At 41.0% G+C, this 20,318-nt stretch overlaps 1 protein-coding gene across 7 annotated transcripts in view; it reads left to right on the forward strand.

Moving 5' to 3' along the window:
• LOC112459860 (peroxidasin-like) overlaps positions 1 to 20,318 on the forward strand; it is a 124,416-nt gene that overhangs the window by 17,590 nt on the left and 86,508 nt on the right. For all 7 annotated transcript variants that reach the window (XM_025024220.1, XM_025024215.1, XM_025024214.1 and 4 more), the window contains one exon: positions 18,411 to 18,552. In XM_025024220.1, the coding sequence (XP_024879988.1) occupies positions 18,474 to 18,552 (79 nt within the window). In that variant the 5' untranslated portion in view covers positions 18,411 to 18,473. The remainder of the gene's footprint in view (positions 1 to 18,410; positions 18,553 to 20,318) is intronic.

Genomic DNA, 20,318 nt, shown 5'->3' on the forward strand with positions numbered 1-20,318 from the left:
CAATGAACTTTGTAGAAGAAGAGAATCTAAAGTAGAGAGTTATATATTAACAATGTCCTCGGTCGTATTACATTCTTGCTCGTACAAAAGCGCAAGTTGACTCCCTCGTTACACTCGTAAAGCCATTAAATTTACATAAAAATGTGCCCCCTTGAGATCGGGCCATTCGGTGCGGGCGCGAGAGGTCGAAGAGGCGAAGTTTATCTGAGGGCACGGCTTTATACTGTCAGATTAAGGAGTTCGAGTTTAACTTTTAGCCCGAGATTAACTGCTAGCTGATGCGTTAGTGTGCGTACATTTCTCGAATAACTATAAAGACGGCAGGTTTCTCACGTCTTCTGGCGTTAATGGCAAGGGTAATCGTATAACAGCCTCTTTCATGTTGAAGTAAATTGACAGTACAATTATGACATTGTTTCATGAATATTATAATGAAAAATCTAGATCAAAAAGGAAAAGGATAGGACAGTCTTGATCTATGAATTTCTCAAAGTAGGTACTTGGTGCTCTCTTTTTCCTTTTTGTTTCAAGTTTTTAATTTGAATCCGTTAATTTCACTTAAAACAGAATAATATAAGTAGCAAGCATGCATGCTTAATTTTATATCAGATAAAAATTAATGAACAGGAACAATAAATTTCCGAAGTTCCCTTCCTCCGATACTGCCTTTCGATGCAAAGACCCATTATCCATTACCCCATACCGTCGTTAATGACAAAATAGAGGATATTCATGGCGATTCGTATTTTCACTTCTTTTCCGCTCGTTCCGGCAGTTGGACAGAGAAGAAGAGAAAAAGAAAATGGTATATCCGAATCTCGGGTCCCAGAGACCCATTAACGCGCCAAGGGAGAAACTTTCCACGCGAATAATGCAAATTATCCTCGAAACGCCCGAAGGTAGTCGCACGTCGCACTTTGTCTCCCCTTCCGCTCGTGCCTTTCTTCCTCCTGGTTCCTAGCCTTGTAACCAGCCAGTCTCTATCTCGCAACACTCCGTTCTTCTCTTTGCCCCCTTCTTTACCTTCTCGCTCGCTTACACTTGCCCTTCCCCTCATTTCCTACTCCCTTCGCGCGAGATTTAATCGTTCGCACGAAAGTCCAACCTCGCGACCGAAACGAGTTAATCCGTTTACGTTAATGCGAGTAGGAACGCGTAAAATCTACTTTGAAAACGGAACCTGCGCCTGTTCGCGGGGATATCAGCTATTACTTGACGTTAGAATTTTTTGATGTTCCCTCTTCTTTTTCAGGAAAAGAAAGAGCATGAGTAAATTTGCTAACAGAACATTTTGGATATTCGGGCGAGACAGCGCGGTACATTTGGCTAAGACAAAACAATATATCTCCAATTCTTTATTATAATTTTTGCGTAGCTTATTCTGCTATTAGCTTTCGCGATGTTCGGATGTATGTGCATCCTAATTACGAAATTGCCGGATTGCGTAAATAACATATGGGCTTATTCCTATGCAGTCACTGGGCCGCTTAATTAATTTCAGAAAAAAATTGCTGCGACGCGAATCACTGCGGCAGCTTCGAAACAGCTGTCGTAATGCTTCATGAGGTTGTTTTGTAAAATGGAGATTTAGTTACACACGTTCCTCCGTAATGTATCAAATATCACGCATTTTTTTCCGTTACAACACCGCGTGGGACCGTATGTCACATCCAACTAATTAAAATGCTGCCAACCCTGACAGATTTTTTTTGCTTTTAATTCTTTTTGCAACGCGTATACGGATACATATCCTATATTTGCTAAAACGTTTTACGTGAAATAATGTTGCGTTAGATCTCATAGAGCAGCTCGCACATCATAACGTTCATTCGGAATATATAGCGCAATCGTGCAGCCAGCACACGTACATACATTATTCACTACGATTTTTTTTCGATACGAATATCTCGTTCATACGGTAGAAAATATACAATATTTCATGTCGTATTTCCCACTTCGTATTATGTTTATTATATTTTTATAAAGTATATAATGTTTCATATCCTATACGTTATATTACCCTTATTATACACAATGCAAAATTATTAAACGATTTGCATATCGTAATATATGTGCATATTTTACGCGCATGAAATTGTATAAATTCCCCAAATTATGCTAATAAGAAGAACGATGATTTTAACAATGATTTTAACAACGGCAATCGCGCTAATAGAAGCCTATATAGAAGTGAATGCGGGATCATTTCGCAGTAATAGAGAAACGTTACGATCGTTATCGCGAACGTAAACGAAAAACTCGCTTGCGAGATGATACGTGGCGAATTGGCATCATTAATTCAATTTGCGAGAGCCGCATCAGCGGAGAAGTACCTCTAACGCAAGGACGAGAAGAAAGCCTCCGCGCGAAATGATGGCCATTTGAGATCTTATCGGAATATGTCCGTCCGCAGGCATCGCAGCCCATCAGCAGTCCGACTCTCTTCCTTCATTTTTTATTCGTAGCACCGGGTCGGGCTATAAATTATTTTCCGATCCCGAGAAATTATGGATCCGCCTCGATCGAGTTCGATATGTACCTCGCTTTACTAATTCTGGGAGCCCTTGGCGCAAAATACGTCATTTTTGTCGCGGCTCGATGTAATCGAATCAGCACTCTCGTAGAATTTTGCGAAGTTGCCCTGCTTTTTTCAAAATTAAAAAAAAAAAGAAACACCTCGCCAACAGTCCTGAACTTCTCTATTGATTTTAGAAAAAGTTCTGTGTTTAAAGCTATGAAAGCACTACTTGAAAAACCGAGAGTTTAACTTTTCTCTCTTCTCTCTTTAATGACACTCTTCATTAAAAACTGCAATTCTTTTTCGAATTCTAGGATTTTGAATAGTTTTAAAGAAGTTTTTTTTTAAAGAGTCTACCCAAAGAATCTCCAAAAAATTAACTTCGGAAAATATAACGGAGTCAACCTTTGGTTCTTTGAACTCATGGGGGAAAGCATCCGAAGTTTTAATAATTTCTTTTTAATTTTAAACAAGTTGGGCTAACTTCACAGAAGTATCTTATAACAAACGCGATTACTTATAACCAGTTTAGCTCGTCTGTATCGACGAGTAACACACACCGCAACGGAGAGACGAGAAAGTTTTGTGGCTTTAATATTTAAGGCGATAAATCGAAGAGCATCAATGTTTATTACCGCAGCTTACAATGGCTAACAATGGACCAATTATTTGATAGCCTTCGAAAATTGCGATGTAGGTAGGGCGGAAATTTTCTAGTTTTCGTGCGTTTCGACGAACGGTTCGATATATAAAACTAATATTTACGAGCGTGCTTCCGCGGCAGTAATATTTTGCCTGCGAAAACCGTGGGGGGCGAGGTTCATATTGGGACACGAGGGAAAAACGTTGTAAATATCGTTTCATCATTGACCTATAAATATGCTGAGAGATAAAAATAAAAAGTCATATTTCCCAGATTACTCGATTAATGTGCGCTTTTCGCTCGATTAGGATCATTTATATCCTTTTAACTTTTTCCCCAGCTCGACGATTAAAGCTTGACGTATTTACCAGCGCGCAATTCTTTCTGTGGAATTTCAAAAGTTGGTTGAAAAGCAATTTTAATCGCGTAAAGTTAAATATATGCAAGATATTTACTTTTTATTTCGGTCACCGTATATACGTTGCGGTTGCTAGCTTGTATACGTGCGTATAAGAAAATTAAATCAGATTTTTTTTTTACCTAGAGAAAGCGTAATCGTGTATAATAGTATTATCGATCTGACAAAGTACTTGCGGCTCGCGTGAATCGATTCGCTGGAAACCAATGTTGCAAGCGGAGCGTTTTCTGGTAAAAGCTTTCGTGCCGTATCTCGTGGCGCAGCGACGAGCATCCGATAGTAGTTACATCATAATAAATTAACATCGCTGTGCAATTAGCGTCTCCATTTGGCCGCGGATTTTCGTATCTTCTAGCGCAAAAGCGCGAAATGACAGCTTTAAAAATAACGGTATTGCTGCGCATTATCGATGCTGATTACGATTTACGTCCATACGTAGGTAAATTTCATTCCAGTCAGCTCATATTCCATATTCCCAAGACGCGATAAATGGAGTTAGTTCATCCGCAAAATTGACCTGTAAATTCAGCATGTTGAAATTGCGGCGGAAGTGTTTGCCGTGAAATTATAAACCGTTCTCTTTAAAAGCGAATAATCACGAAATGTTTGAAAAGCGAGGGCGAACGAAGGACACTCGTAAATATACTCTATGAAATTTTTATGAAAATGTTATCAATATTAAAATTTAAGGATACACATAGTTGAAGCTGTTGAGGGAGTTTACGAGTGGTATTAATAGCCCCATGGGGAGGCCCGTATTCATGAGAAATACATGCAGTTGCTTTCGGTCGATGTAAAATTGTCGGATATATAAGAAAACTCGGAGAAAGGGCGTTTGTAAGCAACGCACGACGTTATCGGTACAATGTTTTTCCGATACTTTTATTGATTTCCTTGTTGAGGTACAAATAGAGCCCATTTTCTGTATCAGTGGATATACTAAAGGGATATTATTTCATATATATGATTTCCTTTATGTCGTCGCAAATATGAGATTAAAACGTACAATAAATCCGATACGTTTTTATTTAGAAAATGACAGACTACAATGCTGCTTTTAGGGCATAATGTTTATCCATAGCTTTCATCGTGATGTCCCGGCAGGATCGCGTTATCTGGTTTACGATTTAAAGATGATTTAGTGCCTTTCCAGATTCAAAGTTCTTTTCCTAAGTTATACCGATCTATGGAAGATAATTTGCATGTCCCCGAGTGTAGGCGGAAAATCTTCAAGTTAGTCGAACATCTGGGAAGAAGAGTTTCTAATAACGAAGTGTTTTCCAAGGGATAAGAACCCGGAGTGTCTGACAGACACTTTCTAATAATGAAATATCCTGCAGCGGAAGGAGAGAAATGGAGAGGGGGATAATTGGAATATCCGACGGTCCCCGCGTCGTTCCCGATAATGATATATATGTCTCTGCAGGGCGACGATCCAAATCAACTGATTTGCTTCTTTTCACGGGGGTTAGTCATCCGCGTTCCTTAACGACGCCAGCAGCATCGCGTGTCACGCGGCCGCTTCGTCGGCAAACTTCGAACTGATGGCTCGAGGTTGAGTAATCAGGCCATGTGGCTAATTAGGTCGTTAATGAACAGATCGATGAATGCTGGCCGTTAGAAGGGTCCTCTTTGACGTTGCCCGACGCCGCGCCGGTACCGTCGGTGGTCGGTGCCAAACGACGACAATGGCGGCGAACGCGACGAAAACGTTTGGGATTAATGTTGGTCCGAAGTTCCATCGCGGAATCGAGAGCGTAATCACGAGTTGCGGGATCTGAGGTAACAAAAATAATAATTTTTCGAGGAATTCAGCGAGAAAATAGCCAAGTAAAAAGCTTAAGGGATACGTATCCCCTTTTATACACACATATATATATGCAATATATATAGCATGAAAAAATTATCCCAGTCGTGCCGTGAGTTACCTGCGCGATGATTGGACGTCTGAAACTGAAGTGCCGTTAGTTTCCATATAGATCGATTCTTGTGGATGGAACGATGAATCTGACGTGAAATTACTCGGCGCTATGTAACAAATCGTTCTGGAACAAGCTGGCGCGCGCGACCTACACGCATGCCTGTTCGCGAGATGTGCTAATATAGACCGAGCGCAGTAAGGGGGCACCGCCACGAATTTATTATGCGATAAAAGCAGAGCATATATTTGAGCGTTAGATAAGAATATCGTCATCAAAATGAATAATCGTACACGTTGAATCGTTACTCGACGCACGTTACTTGAAAATTTTTTGTTTTCTTCGGAAGGAGGAATTCGAAGTATACGAATTTTCGGTGTACCGAAAGCTAGCATGTCGATTAACTATTGCGAAGAATCGTGTTTAGGGCGATGGGAATCGATTGATAGGTGCTACGCTTCTCAACAGAAACCCGCTCTGTTTAATCACCAAACCATCGGTATCGATCCTGTATCGCATTAGGTACAATCGCATTAGTTTCGCACCAAATCCTTTGCATGACATATCCGTCCATCGGCCAACGTGCGTGATGATCTTATCTAATATTGCTCGCGCTGGGTGTATCCATATTTCTCCCCCTTCGCTTCTAACCGAATAAGAACGACGTTTCGTGTGTGTGTGTGTGGCCTCGTTTCACGGTAATTCTCTCCGATCGTTCTTCTATCCATGATCTCGGTAAATAAAAACAATCTTGGACAAGTCGAGGATACATCTATTCATATTATACGATGTTTTTGTTGCCGGTAACGAACTTCTAGCGATTATTATGCATTGGATATGACTTTTCGGAGCAAAGAGCGTGTGGATTGAATTTCACACGTTGTACTCAAATTCCAGGCAGTTCACATGAGATTTTCCGTATTTACCTGCGTTTTGTTTTGTTGCCTTTTCGCTTACGCTTACACGCATGTAGATAATACGATTTCGCCGCAAGCGTGGATATTGCGTATCGGATGATATTGTTTAAAAAGTTCTCGTTTGTTTCGATGCGCTACTCTCTCTCTGTCGAACGCTCTCTCGTTTCCGCCAAACAACTAAAACTTTAAACTTCCCTTTTATCATCGATCTCTTTTTTAGCTAGGCACAGAATCAGCTTGATGAAATGGCGTACACAAATTAAATGTTTTAAAAATTATTCTTGCATACAGTCGAGGTTCGCGAGTCAATTTTTATACAAATCGAGAGGGAAGAAATTCATGGGCGTTTCTTGCGAGCCATCGTCTGGCCAAGAACGCGGCGCGTTAACTTTAACGCGCGTAACGCGTGTGCACGCGAATTAGCGCGCATACCATTATTATCGTACATTTCGCACAACGTCCTGTGCAATAAGCCGAATGTTGCTGGTCGGCTCGCGCATTATCGCGTAATGCAATATTAATTCAAAGAGCCTTTGAATGGGGAATAAAGCGAACGGAAACGCGCGAGAAAAAAGCTACGTCCTCTTTACATAATAAGCGGGCCACTCTTCCCGTTCGTTTCTCCCTCGCGTTCTTCCTCGCTCGTATCTCTGCCGCTTCGTCTCTCGTCAACCTGCTCGTCTACTTCTCTCTCTGCTCTCTCTTTTCCTTCTCTCTCTCTCTCTTTCTCTCTCTCTCTCTCTCTCTCTCTCTCTCTCTCTCTTCTGCCACGGAAATTTCTTTTCTTCCATGGTTCTTCGTTCTTCTCTCGCACCATCGCCTTCCTTGTCCCTGTGCTTTTCTCGCGTTGATTTTTTTTATCCTATCTCGGCTTTATTCCTACGCTTTCTTCGCTCGGCGACAGCGGGGTGAGGTAAAGTGAGAGAAAGGGCACGATAGCGCGTGACGTTATGGAAGTTATCTGTGAAATAGGAATCTGCAGTCGAAAGAAGGACGCGCGCGCGCGCGCTCGCGCTCGCGAGAGAACTTTCCTGAAGAGAGCGGGGGGGCGAGTCGAATGTCGAGCAAAAAGAAAAGAAGATAGGACGCGATGTTGCGCGCGTAATTAAAATCTTGCTTCAAGAGAACGTAGACATTTTACGAGATAGGATCGCTGATGCGCGCCGTGACTCGTTTTACCAGCTACTCCCTGCTGCATTAGTTTTTATTAGCCATTTTATTATAATCAACGCCCTTTTTAAATCTTTTTCTGTCATCTGCCGTGGTAAATCGAAAAAAATTCCCGGGCAAGGACTTACTTTGGAAGAATTCGCATCGCGCGTGAGGACACGCGGAAGAGAGGACGCGATATATCTGATTTACTGGTCCATAAATATTCCTAATCTATACCGGAGGCATAACTCTTTCGCCTCCCTCCCTCCCTTTCGCTTTTTGTCTATCTCCGTCTCCTTCTCTGACCGTCGCTGATTCGCGTTGCTGCATCCCTCATTCCGTATCTATAACTGCCCTTTCTTCTTTTTGTTAGCCTAGTTCTTCTTTCGCTCTCTGCATGTTCCGATGGAAACGAAGGCAATGTACGTTCGCTGTTTGACCAACGAGCTTGTCATAATAAAGACGATACGACACAAACTCACAATTTCACTGAACCTCGTTTTGTCACAAGATATTTGGACAAATATTCTAAAGATATTCGACAGATATTAGATAAGATATTTGATAGATATTCGAGAATTTCTATTCTTATTTCTATTATGCTATGAAGTAATGAAATTATACTTGTTTCAAAAACAAGATCGTATACGCGCAGCGTTCTTGAGCGAACATTTGACCGAAACCAGTAAAATAGAGTACCTCTCGTAACAACAGGATGCAGCTATTTACAGTTACGAGACTCGATGCACCTTACGAGCGACCATTGTCTTACGAGTTACCATTGCCTGACATTTGCATTGTCATAAAAATAGCGCGATATAAACGTAAATTTAAGTCTCGTGGAAATCCAGGCGTCTATGTGTATATATGTGTATGAAGGGAGCGAGAATGGGCGGGATCGGTCTCCTCAGTAACTTACTCTATAAACTAAAGGAGATCGCCGACAACGTGCGGGCGGTCGATAACACGATGTCATTACCGTGTAATTATGAAACTTAAATTTCTAAGTAACATCTTACTAATTAACGTTAACGACGTTCACTTTTTGTCATTTGTTAGGTGATCTTTTGGATATTATCGGGAGGTCGACGCTCTCGTGGAGTGTCCTCGACTAGGAAATTAAACGGACATTTTACCCTTATCTCTCTGAATAATATCGAAACTCGTTAGATCGCGTAAAATAACTGATTTTTGCAAAGAATGACACTATGAGTAATTTATTTTTATATAACACACAAATGATACGATGTAGACGATACTATTATTTCTTTACGCCACACACGTAACGAACATAAATTGATGTAGAAAGTTTAAAGTTCCGAGTTTAAAGTATCGTCTAAGCATTATACAGTTTCGAAAACATTGCCGAAGGCCAATTCGCTGTCTTATGGTTTCGCCCTATTTCTCTCCCGTGCGGAGAAGTAGCAGTACCGTGGTTGACTTTCCTGTTTGCCGTACTATCGAACTTTAATTAAGTCAGCCTCCTACTGCGTAGAGTTCCGTTACGGATGACGGAATCGCTGAGAGAGAGAGAAACTCATTGCTTCATGGAATAATTACTACTGAGATTGGTGTACGCGCAATCATTTATTACTCTGCATCTGTCTGCGACAATCCGTCTACTCAAAGTTGGATAACGAGAAATTAAAATTACTAGTATATTTGAAACATTTTTCTTGTATTGCTTCGCAAAATTATCATACGTTTTGGATCATCCGGGAAGATTATGCATCACTGATATCTCATTCAGTTCGCATTTGCGCTTGTTTATGATTTTGACAATTGCAAATATTGGAAGCGCGCTTCGTATAGATTTTATCCGATATCAACGTGCACGAGGATCGGATATAATCTCGTATTTGCAAAATCGCGAGAAATATCCGCGCGCTGTATCGTTCGCCGTCGTGTATCGCGTGGTTTTGCGATACGACGGGATCTCTTTGTCTTTTCTGGCCACTTATTGAACGATATCGAATGCTGGATCGTTCATCCACGTATTCATCCGTAAACTTACAAAGGCACTTCTTCGTGCACTTTTTTCGTCCTCATTGAATATTATATGGAACGCGCGTTCAGTTTTATATGTCGTACACGGATAATTATGATATGTATTCCGATAATATCGAAGGATTAATAATGTGGTCTCCATATTATTCTTCAGCTATTTTATTTTCAATATTAGCTTATAAGTATTTATACTTGGGAGATAGTATTACGATATAAAATGCATAGAAGATTATATATTATAGAATATTATCATATTATAGAATACAAATGTTGGCAAGATCTCATGGGATGTTAATTATGAAATATTTCGCACGTTTTCCACGAGTCTTTTACTAATTTGTCATTATTGTATGTTCTTGCTTTATTACAAGCAAGGTACACGACAAAGTATCGACAGTTTCAAAGTAATATCGACACTTGTTGCTACCAAATCAGTAAAAATGTCGATAACCTATTAAATTTAAGCATCCCTAGGGTGCACGTCGCGTAGAAAAATGATTACTCATTCTATTCGTTCGTTATCGCAACGAGCAGACTATCGCGAACCCGTTCGGGACGGTACGATGATTAATTGGCGAATTTCGTGATACGACAACAAAATATGGCAATGTAATGCCTTCTGATTCCACTCGTTTGTTGACGCGACTTTTTGCATTGCACGCTTAGAGAATATGGAAGCCTGGACAAGATTTACAGATTCACCGTAGTTCGGCGGGGAAGCGATTTATTGCCAGCATGTATCGACGTTGAATACATAATGAAATTATTGATCCTCCACGGGTGTGCATTAGTCATGCTGTCTATGTACCAAACAATATTTCTGGGAGACGAATTTACGGCCCATATCTGCATACCTTTGAGCGCGAGTCTCCGTTTTCCTTCGATTTACGCCGGATAACCTATTAATCGAACGTTCGCGCGCAATTTACAGGATATGACGTTCGCACGTGAAAATAATAATCTGCAAATAGCCTGCGAACATTTGCGATGTCAAAGATACTCCGATCAGAGAAAATCGAAACGCGTGTACGCTCTCGAGCGGTACGGCACACACATCACTTAATGGGTTCTTCCATTACACACGTAATGCGAAATCGCATTAGTATCCGGGAAATGCTCGGCTAAGTCGGAAACTCGGTATCAAGGACTGGATACTGGAGGTTTCTAGAATTCGGAAACTCGGTGGCGATTACGTAGTTCCGCGCGAAACAACGTGCATACCTATACCCGCCGCTTCTTCGTTACGTTAACCCTAGAATCCATGACTGGGGTCGATTTCGACCCCAGGCGAACTTTGAACTACGCTCCTGAGCTATCGAGTGACATTATCGACTCAGGACCTGAACCATAATTCATTTCAACTTTCTAAAAGTAGGGTTATGTCGGGCGCAGCGTTAGTTGTTCGCTAGCAGTGAAGTAGCACAGTCGTAAAGCGGGCGTGGGGTCGATATCGACCCCAGTCGTGACTTGCCGTTTGAGTTTCGTCACGGTAAGCTAATTTTATTTTTTCGCTAGAATCAATATATATCATGTATTATTACGTAATCTGAACATAAATAGTCATAAATATTATTTAAGACGAAATATCACACAATTTAGTCGGTAAAAATCCCGTTGCCTAAGAAGATTGACATTTCGCAGAAAATGGCTGGGCGATATAATGTTTCATTTTTTTCATATTTTTTACTATTTTGTATCAAATAAAAATGAAATAATACTTAAAATACAATTTTTTATGGTTTTTTCATCGACTTTTTCCGTATTTCAACTTTGCGAATTTCTTCATCTTTATAGTCCCAAATAAATATACTTTTTGAACAGAACATAGCGATGACAATTTTTTTCTAATAGTCTAATGTGTCCTCTTTAAAACCCCGTTTGAAATTTTAAAATCGGTTGATTACAAAAAAAGATACAAATTTTTGTTTAAAAAAAGAGGTTTTTGCTGATTTTCTGCGTTTTTCAGTCTTTAAATGGATTTTTCACTAACTAAACTTGAGTAAAATTAAATTTACCGTATACCATTCTCTTCGTTATTAAAAAACGAAGAAATTCATGTAGGTTTAAAGGCCCTTTATTTCTGTAGGACCGGTTTTACGATCAAATAAAGCGTGGGGTCGATATTGCCCCCAGTCATGGATTAGAAGGTCAAAAAAATGTATCATGGATTCTAGGGTTAATGAACGTATGGTAATCGGACGGTGGTCATTGTATTTAAACGTCCGCGTCTATGAATGCTACGCGCGTATCGGTTATAATCATTCTTGTTTCGGTTAATGACTCCTTGTAATTGCACACGCTTCCTCCTTTAATTCAATCGTTTGAAAGCAATATACGTGATATACGACGATGATTGTATATCCATCTATCCTCTATGCAATATGCGTTGCATTATTAGAATATATTTCGCAGTATATATGCTATACGCATCGCAAGAAAGGAAAGAAAAGAAAAACTGTATAACGACTATTATTATCTTGGAAGCTTGGGCTTGCAATGGCGTATCTCCTGACACACGTATATTCTGATCAATTCCGTCCCGGCATCATGGAAATGAGAACAGCAGGGTCGCATCGCATTGTCGATACAAAGAGATACTGTATACATCTATTTTCTGTCGAAGCTTGTCGGGACAGAACCTACGTGCAATTGGCCGGTACATTTACGAGAAAAAACACTCGCGTATCCGACGGGAAATAACGCGAACAAACTGAGCAAACTGAAAGAAAGCATCGTCAGGAGATATATCGCATTTATTCATGCATTATATTTATTCGTGCATATATGATATAACTGGCGATTTAAATTGTAGCCTAAATCAAATTAACAACGTTCGCATACTTGCGTATACATGTATACGGGCGTGACTGTCGAGAATATTTATTTAGCATTTGTACCGGCCGATTTTGCGTGGACAGCGTTTATGAACATTAAACGTCGAAAATTACAGTCACGCAAGCCGATAATCGAGTAACACATTCGCCCCGTACAGATCTAGCGATATAATTTTCTCTTTGACAAGTATTTTCGCATTGCCAGCGAGCGATAAAATTTTCTCTTTAGAAAACATGGTCTTTCTTTCCTTTTTTAAAAGTATTTAGCAAATCCAGGGGAAGAGACTGAGTAGACTGTATTTATCATCACATTAAGGTTGGATCTCGAACTGATCGTATGAGAATCAACACGCACCGTAGCGTAGAAGCGACGCGACGTTACGGAACGAGTCGCGTAAAATTTCCGCGACATCGGACAATTCAGTGTCCCTGAATATGTGTAAACGATTGCAGGCTAAAACGAATGTCTCTCCATTTCTATCGCAAACACGCAGCGCGGATCAGCCTGGTAATCGCAAGTACGAATTGAACGACACGCGCATCAGTTTAATAGAGGCGAATACAAGAGTGTGAATACAAACGCGCAAGTGTATGTATTTGTACGTGCAGACGTATACACGTATACGCGAGTGCGTATATACACGGATGTATATATGTATCCACGTACTGTTCCGGTGTAGTTTACTCGCGGCTGACGCATTGTGCATAGGGAGACCACATATTAGGGATGCAGATGCATAATACAAGGCGTGTAGACGCGCTGCCTCAAAGGAGCCGATGAATCGAACTTTCAGCGTGAGTTTGCAAGATTACATTATGCGTGCGAAATTTTCCAGGAAACGCCGCGAGATGCGGTTGACTAAAATTTCGCTAGTTAAAGGGATACACGGACATTAATCATTATGAGTGAGCGGTGGGGAATCGACAGGGCAACGACATCATTTTACGAATCCTAATTCTTCTCATCGCAAAGCGGATCGTTAACCTATATCGCGAGAGATAACGCGACGGAGATAATCGAAACGGTAATTGTTACCGTGGCCGTTAACAGATCGGTGTTGAAGGGGCGCCGGCGGGATATGCGCACGCGGACGCATCAATGGAATTGTGAATTGACAATTCCACTTTGGTATTAGAGGAGCGCGGGGAACGGTTGTGAAGGCTCCTTGCTGAGCTGCTGCCGGCTCAATGGTGCGTTTGATGAATTTAAGCTATCTCCTCCATTCAAAGAGCTTACGCTACCGTTTAGCCGCGCTTTTGTACGCGTAATAAACTGCGCTCTAAATTGACAACGTGCATGAAAATGTCAGCATGATACTCCCGTGGATTTCCATTAAAAACATTTTTTTACCGAGAGCGTTCTTCTCTTCGAGTTTTTGTAGTTTTCCAACTCAATAAAGTTTTTTAATACGAATACATCTAGGACTTTAATTATCTTTCTTCTACTAAGTTATCCAAGTTATCCTTCATTTCTACTTTTCCATATTTCTTCTTTTCACTTCACTATATATCACTCATAAATACGCGTGTATATGGATGTGTGTGTGTGTACATATATATATATGTGCGTATGTAATATTTAGTTGAGTGTCCGTAGTGTGTTGAGCTCGGGTCCGTGGGTTTGCTAAGCCCAAATGACTGTGCGGATCAGTCATATCCCTGCGGAAAATCCCTGCGGAGAGGGTATAGCTTACAATACGGCTTACATTATCACTTCGTTATATATTTCGTTATACGTAGTAATCTTAATAAAATTTTAATGTGAGGCATGTGTAACTGGCGAAGGGGATATAAAAATTTTATTTTGTTCCATCAAACTGTCGTTAGGACGGCCTTTATGGTATAGCTGCGGTAACGGGCATTTGTCGAGCTGGAGCGCAGTTCGTGCATTTGAAACGCGATGGTCGGCAGCCAAATGGAGAAAAGACCGCGTTTGCAATGCGCCCAGTGATAGGGTATTGCGATAGCGCAGTACATGCGTTGCGCATTTTGTTGATTCTACTGTTACGCGTTATCGTATATTGTAATGTATCGTCAAAGTCGCGTTAGGAACGATCATTGTAAAAGTTCGCGAACGAAAGTGCCGCCATAAATTCGCATGAGCGTCGTACCCAACGGGGAGTAAAGTCGTATCAATACATTTAAACGCAATCAAATTGTAGCTGTCACTATTTCTTAGGCGATACGCGAAGCTCGCGCGCAGTAAAATGAAAATTTCTCTCAGCGATACTCTCTCCTCCACGGAGATTTTTTTTGACACAAATTTATGCAGTCTACCTTATGGCCCACGTTGGCACGAGTACGGTTGCGTTCTACGTGACACGGCCGTGTTGTCCGACCACGACACGCAGCTGTTCCACCTTTATCATAGGGTGGTCCATTGTAGCCACAACTACTTCATTGTTGTCATCGGACATCAAAGCGTCATCGACAAACAACGCGTCGTGACCCGATGCAACTTTTTACCCGGATCCGGATCTGCCCTCAAACTCTCTATCGATCTGACACGTTCCCTTCTTTTCTTCATCGGAACTTATCGCGATACAAGACTACTACTTCTGACACGAATAAAATAGCTGGAAATGAAGTATAATATTAATGAGACAAAGTTTGACTTTAAAATGAAATTCATTTCCGCATACGGGGTATGAAGTGTACATACTGGACATATTGAGCGTCAATGTTTTACGCTATTTTAAAACAATATACCATTCTTTTTTGCTTTGTACTTTCATAAGACAATTTAAATCTGGGGTTCTCGTTTAAACCTATCGGTTTAAATCGTGCTGCCGCACAATTCTCACGATTAATAACCTCTACGTTCAGGGCCAACGGGCTAGGTTGGTCCGTTGGCTTTTGGGAAGTTTATTGAGCAAACATTGGCTGAAGTTGCGATTGCGGAATGTCGTATTGTCAAAATCGATCGCCTCGAGTATGGCAGAGTAACGATAAAGGAAACAGCCACTCGCAAGAGAAGTGCGGTTGGGCGTCGCGTAAAATTTTTTCTAGATTTTTTTGATTTTCATTTATGTGTCAGTGCACATAAAGTAATCTCTATTTTATATTTTCAAACGAGTATCGCGGTATAAATTGCATTGAAAACACGCAGGAGGTTTACTCCTAGTTTAGGATGATCTAAGGAAGCGCTCTCAAACTCTTGTTTCCCAACTTACCTCATAACATCGATGTTATTAGATAATTTTCGCGATCGACTGATCACTTGCATATCTTAATAAAGTTCCGAACTTTAATGGAATTAAATTTTAACATTGACACAAGTACGAAAGTTATACACCTTTATTGTAATCAACGGCATATTACAGCGAGAAAGTTATCCGAGAGAGGGAAAGTCAAACATGATGAAATATTCTCTCTTGTCGCGATGTGGGAAGCTTATCAGTGCGCTGCCTACTATTACTGAAATTCCCGTGGTTCTGTGTTTTTACGTTTCGATATCGTGATACGAAAAAAAAAAATATATATATATATATATATCAGCGCGGGAGAAAGAAACTTCTGGAATACGGATAAAAAGAACCATGATGTGTTTACAGCGTGTTTTTCGGGTGCAGTCTGATCGGCTGGCGATCGTTTCGATTGCACGTACGTTCAGTTGCCGATTGCAAAACGAGAAAATTTGATCCTCGTGCTCCGTTCATTTCGTCTACCGATGCCGCGATAGTATACTGATCACTTCTAGCTCCGGTTGGTGCTCGCAATCTACGTGTCGTAATTTGCTCAATCGCTCGCTCTCTTTCTGGTCCAGCGGGTCTTCCCGTGCCCTGCCAATCGGCCGGATCGCACTATCGAATGGGCGGGTAGAACATTAGTTACCGGTAACAAGCGCGCGGAACAAGTACGTTACAACGTACCGAGGGCATGTTCTACACAACCATAAAGTACGCGTCACACCATACTATTTGTGCAAACCTCGCGGCCTATAGGCGTGGATTTGTTTATCTGTTTGCGGACAAGAACCCTGGAACAGGGTTCGTATCGGCATCGAATCGACCGCGATCGAATTTTCGAAATACGCGCTTATACCTCCATTATTATCACCGACATGTGGAAACGCGATTTTTCAGGGGCTTATTGATAAACGAGTGAAAAATAAGCGCGTGACGAAAATAAATCGAAAATGTTTTTATGTTGGCAAAACACCGTTGTTGAATTATCAAAAATAATTCCTATCCGGTCATTCGCTGACGCGGCAAACCCGTTTTTCAACGACGCGGCAGCGTTTACCTTCGTTTTTCCGGCCACTGAATCCCCCACAGCCGTCTCTCCGATTCGCTTTTCGTACCGTTGATTCGCGTACGTAGTTCGCAGTTTGTCTAGTACAAACAACGACGAACAGTTAGATACGGGAGACTTTTATTTGCTGGCGCGAGCGCGGCGCCGCGGCGCCGCAACTCGTTACCGGTGCCGGCACCTGCGCTAGATGGTGAAATAATTTGAAACTCGCGAATAAGCGACAGGTCCTTCGGGTTACCGGGTTTCAGGAAAACTGAAAATTGCTTGTCCCTTCTTAGTTCCGCGAGCACGGAAGGCGAGGATCGTAGAGGATATAAAAGACCCTGTCTTTTTTCAGTGAGTATGGCGAATCGAAAGAGAAGATACACGCTGCACGTGGAAAGTGACAGCCGGTGAAAGAGCTGCCGCGGGGCTTGTAGAAATCCCAAACTTGTCGATAGATTCGTTAGAGCAAACCGACGCTCGGCGCTCCCTCGCTCTCACGCGGAACTGTCGGTCGGGTCGCGCAACCGTGTTTTCCACCCCCCGAACTTCCGGCCAAATTGAATCACGCGAAATTTCGCGGTAACAATCTTCTGTTTGACTTCGAGCGACCGGTTGATTCACTTTGTGTTCGGGATCCGCGCGTCTTCATAGTCGTCTCGGCCATGGCGATCTTGCTCCCCTCATTGAACGGGTTCAACCTTCTTCCAGCGTAACTCGATCACGACGTATTTGAAAAGATCGCGCCGCAGGGACCGTGTCACTGCCGAGGGCTAACTTTTTGTTCTGTAAATTTTCGAAAGAGTAGTACCGACACGATTTTTTAAGAAACTATTTGAAAATTTAATAGGGTTTTATATGTAAAATACTTATATTTAACAAAAAAAAACACAAGTATATATATTAGGATATATTTCAATGTATCATAATGTTCATGTAACAAATAACGCGATGTACAGGCATCGTTAGATTATCTTAAATTGCCCGTTTTTAAATAAAATTCTACGAATTAACAAGAAAATGTAAACAATGTAATTTTTATGCATTGCGATGCATTTATGATGTTATAAATAATAATGCACGAGAATGTATAATTTACAGCGCATATCTTCGGATTAAATTAGGATTTCATCCCAACGTTCTGATTTTCGTGTTCTCTGTTTAAAGTGTCCACGTTGATTTTTCAAATTTGCCCGACTTTCGTATTTACTGTCGTAATTAAAAATTTACATATGCCCCACTTTAATTATTCTACTGCGGTTTTTCTAGAATTTCAATTTTTATGCGGTACGTCTGAGATTTCATATATTGTAGCTTTCATGTACTTGTAGCTTATTCTCGAAAAGATGCGATTTTCCATACTCCCTGCGTATACGCTGCATACATATGGCAGTGATTTCTCTATTGCGAAATGTTCTGCGTACCGCGAGTAAAGCGGAAGCTTTAGGGAAAATAGGAAGTTGGCTCTGAGATATCCGAAGGGATCCATTTGATTTGATAGCAATATTTGGTGTTCAAGCAAATCGCTATTTAATGTTGTTTGACGATTTCACTTTGTGAATTGTAATCTTGTTAATTATAACACATTGTGATTGGTTGTCATTTTACACGCTGGCGTTTTTGTATATTCATAACATTTGCGTTGATGATTAATTCAGCTGAAATTGCTGCACACGTTCATTACTTTTACTTGTTTTACAATATAAAATCTTTTTGCTAGAATAAGGATCGTAAATTAAATGAATATTTGTTTCTTGTGTTTGCAGATAAACAATAGTGCTGCCGCGTACGCAACTTTGGGAATAGAAATGAGTTGAGGATCGACTACGATGTTGAGTCGTCTTTCGGCCGTGGTGGCCTCCATCTTGGTTCACCAGATATATTTTCTATGCACTGTCAACACGTTAGGTAAATTATAAAATACTGTAATATTCGTATGATGTTGTAATGGGAAAACAATTTCGTAATCTTTATCGTGAAACAGATAATGTTTCTACTCTGTGTTTAATGCCACGTAGATAAAACTAACAGGATTAAAAATTAAAAAAGAAAGTATGAAAGCATGAAAAGCGGATTTGGTGTATACGTGAACGAAATTTTTGTACCGTTATTTGTTTTTTTTTTCTGGCTTACTCGCGGAAAAGCTAGTCTTTGTTGTCAGTGAAAAAGTGTTCAGGCATAGTTGTTGGAAAGGAGAAAATCAGATTATACTGAATAACGAGCTATGAGCTGAACGATCGGTACCCAGACCTTGTCCTATAATTTTCCAATTAAGGCATTGGATTCTCATAAATCCACGAGCGCAGACGGCTTCCATAAATTTGACGCCGTACCAAGCGACAAACCGCGGTCGATCCGACGTACTTTTAGATTCGAGGCGGCTCTTACAACGTTTGGATGAAATGCTGAAATTGAAGGGAAGGAAGAACTATGAGAATCGTGCAATTGGTCACGATACTTCCCGAACGGTACGGAAGTCTGTTTTCCTTTGACAGAAATAATATAGGGCACTTTCGAAGCGTATTGGATCTGGGCGCGACTGCTCGCTGTCTTTGTGTAACGCGAAAATATATTACAACAAGGCGGCTTGAGAATTCGACGACAGACGTTTACTTTTTTATTTTTATTTAAAAAATTCAATACGTAAAAAATATGCGTTTTTAAGCTAATGATAGTGTCCCTATTTCTATTCGATACACCTATATTCTAGGATATATTCAATAACATTTAATAATATTGCAATTGAAGAGTTTTCAACTGTGACTTCCTTTGTCCGTTATTCTTTCAAGATTCATGTGGATTCACGCGCGACAGTTTCTTTCACAAACTTTCTGATGTGTCGAGACATAATCCGTGCTTGCAAACGTATCTAAAACGAAATCCTGACCAGTAACCGGGCTTATCCCTTCCGCGGAGATTGTGCTTCGTCTTTCTAGCGGATATTAGAAGTCCGTTTGCCTCATTCCTTTTCCAAGGTGTCTTTCTGCGGCGAGAGAATTTAACTTGTTAGATTGGGGTAAGCGGGCAGGTGAGGGGGAAGGTCCTTTGCACGCTACGTTAGTACGTTACGAGAATTGATACATCTCTCGAGGATTATCCCATCCTTGTACAAGAAATGGTTAGGTCAAGACCTTGGGACGAGGATAGAGAAATAGATAGAAAGCAGGGCAATTCGTCAAAGCGAGATGAAAGAGAGGTTGCTTGCGCACGAGGACGATCAGCTGGGAAAATAATTTCGAAGTGCATCTTTCACATAGTCGGGATTTCTTAGATCCTCGAAAGATGAGAAAGATCCTCGGCAAAGTTCCTCTGACTGCCGAACCGAATCTGTTCGCGAAGCCGGCCGCGGGGAAACCCTGCAGAATCGTTTGAATCGTCGAATTTGATAGAGAGAGATATTGCCAACCTCTTGCGTGGTCTCTCCGAATTCTATTGCGGTTTCCTTTATTTTTCTGAACTCTGCCTGTCTCTTTCAACAGTGCGGGCTTTACAAGAGACCAGATTGCACAGTTTCCCCGGTATCGCTTCGAAAAATGCTTGACGTTGCTGGGAAACTAGCTTTATTACTTTTTTCTGTTCGATCTGCGCGCGTACCGCGCCAAGCTAGGGAAAGCTATGCTTATGAGATGTTTGATGCCTTTGATCACGGATGAGAGTAGAAAAGATGACGCAGT

This window comes from Temnothorax curvispinosus, unplaced genomic scaffold, assembly GCF_003070985.1.
Source record: "Temnothorax curvispinosus isolate PA1 unplaced genomic scaffold, ASM307098v1 QBEX01010178.1, whole genome shotgun sequence".
NCBI classification, from domain to species: domain Eukaryota; kingdom Metazoa; phylum Arthropoda; class Insecta; order Hymenoptera; family Formicidae; genus Temnothorax; species Temnothorax curvispinosus.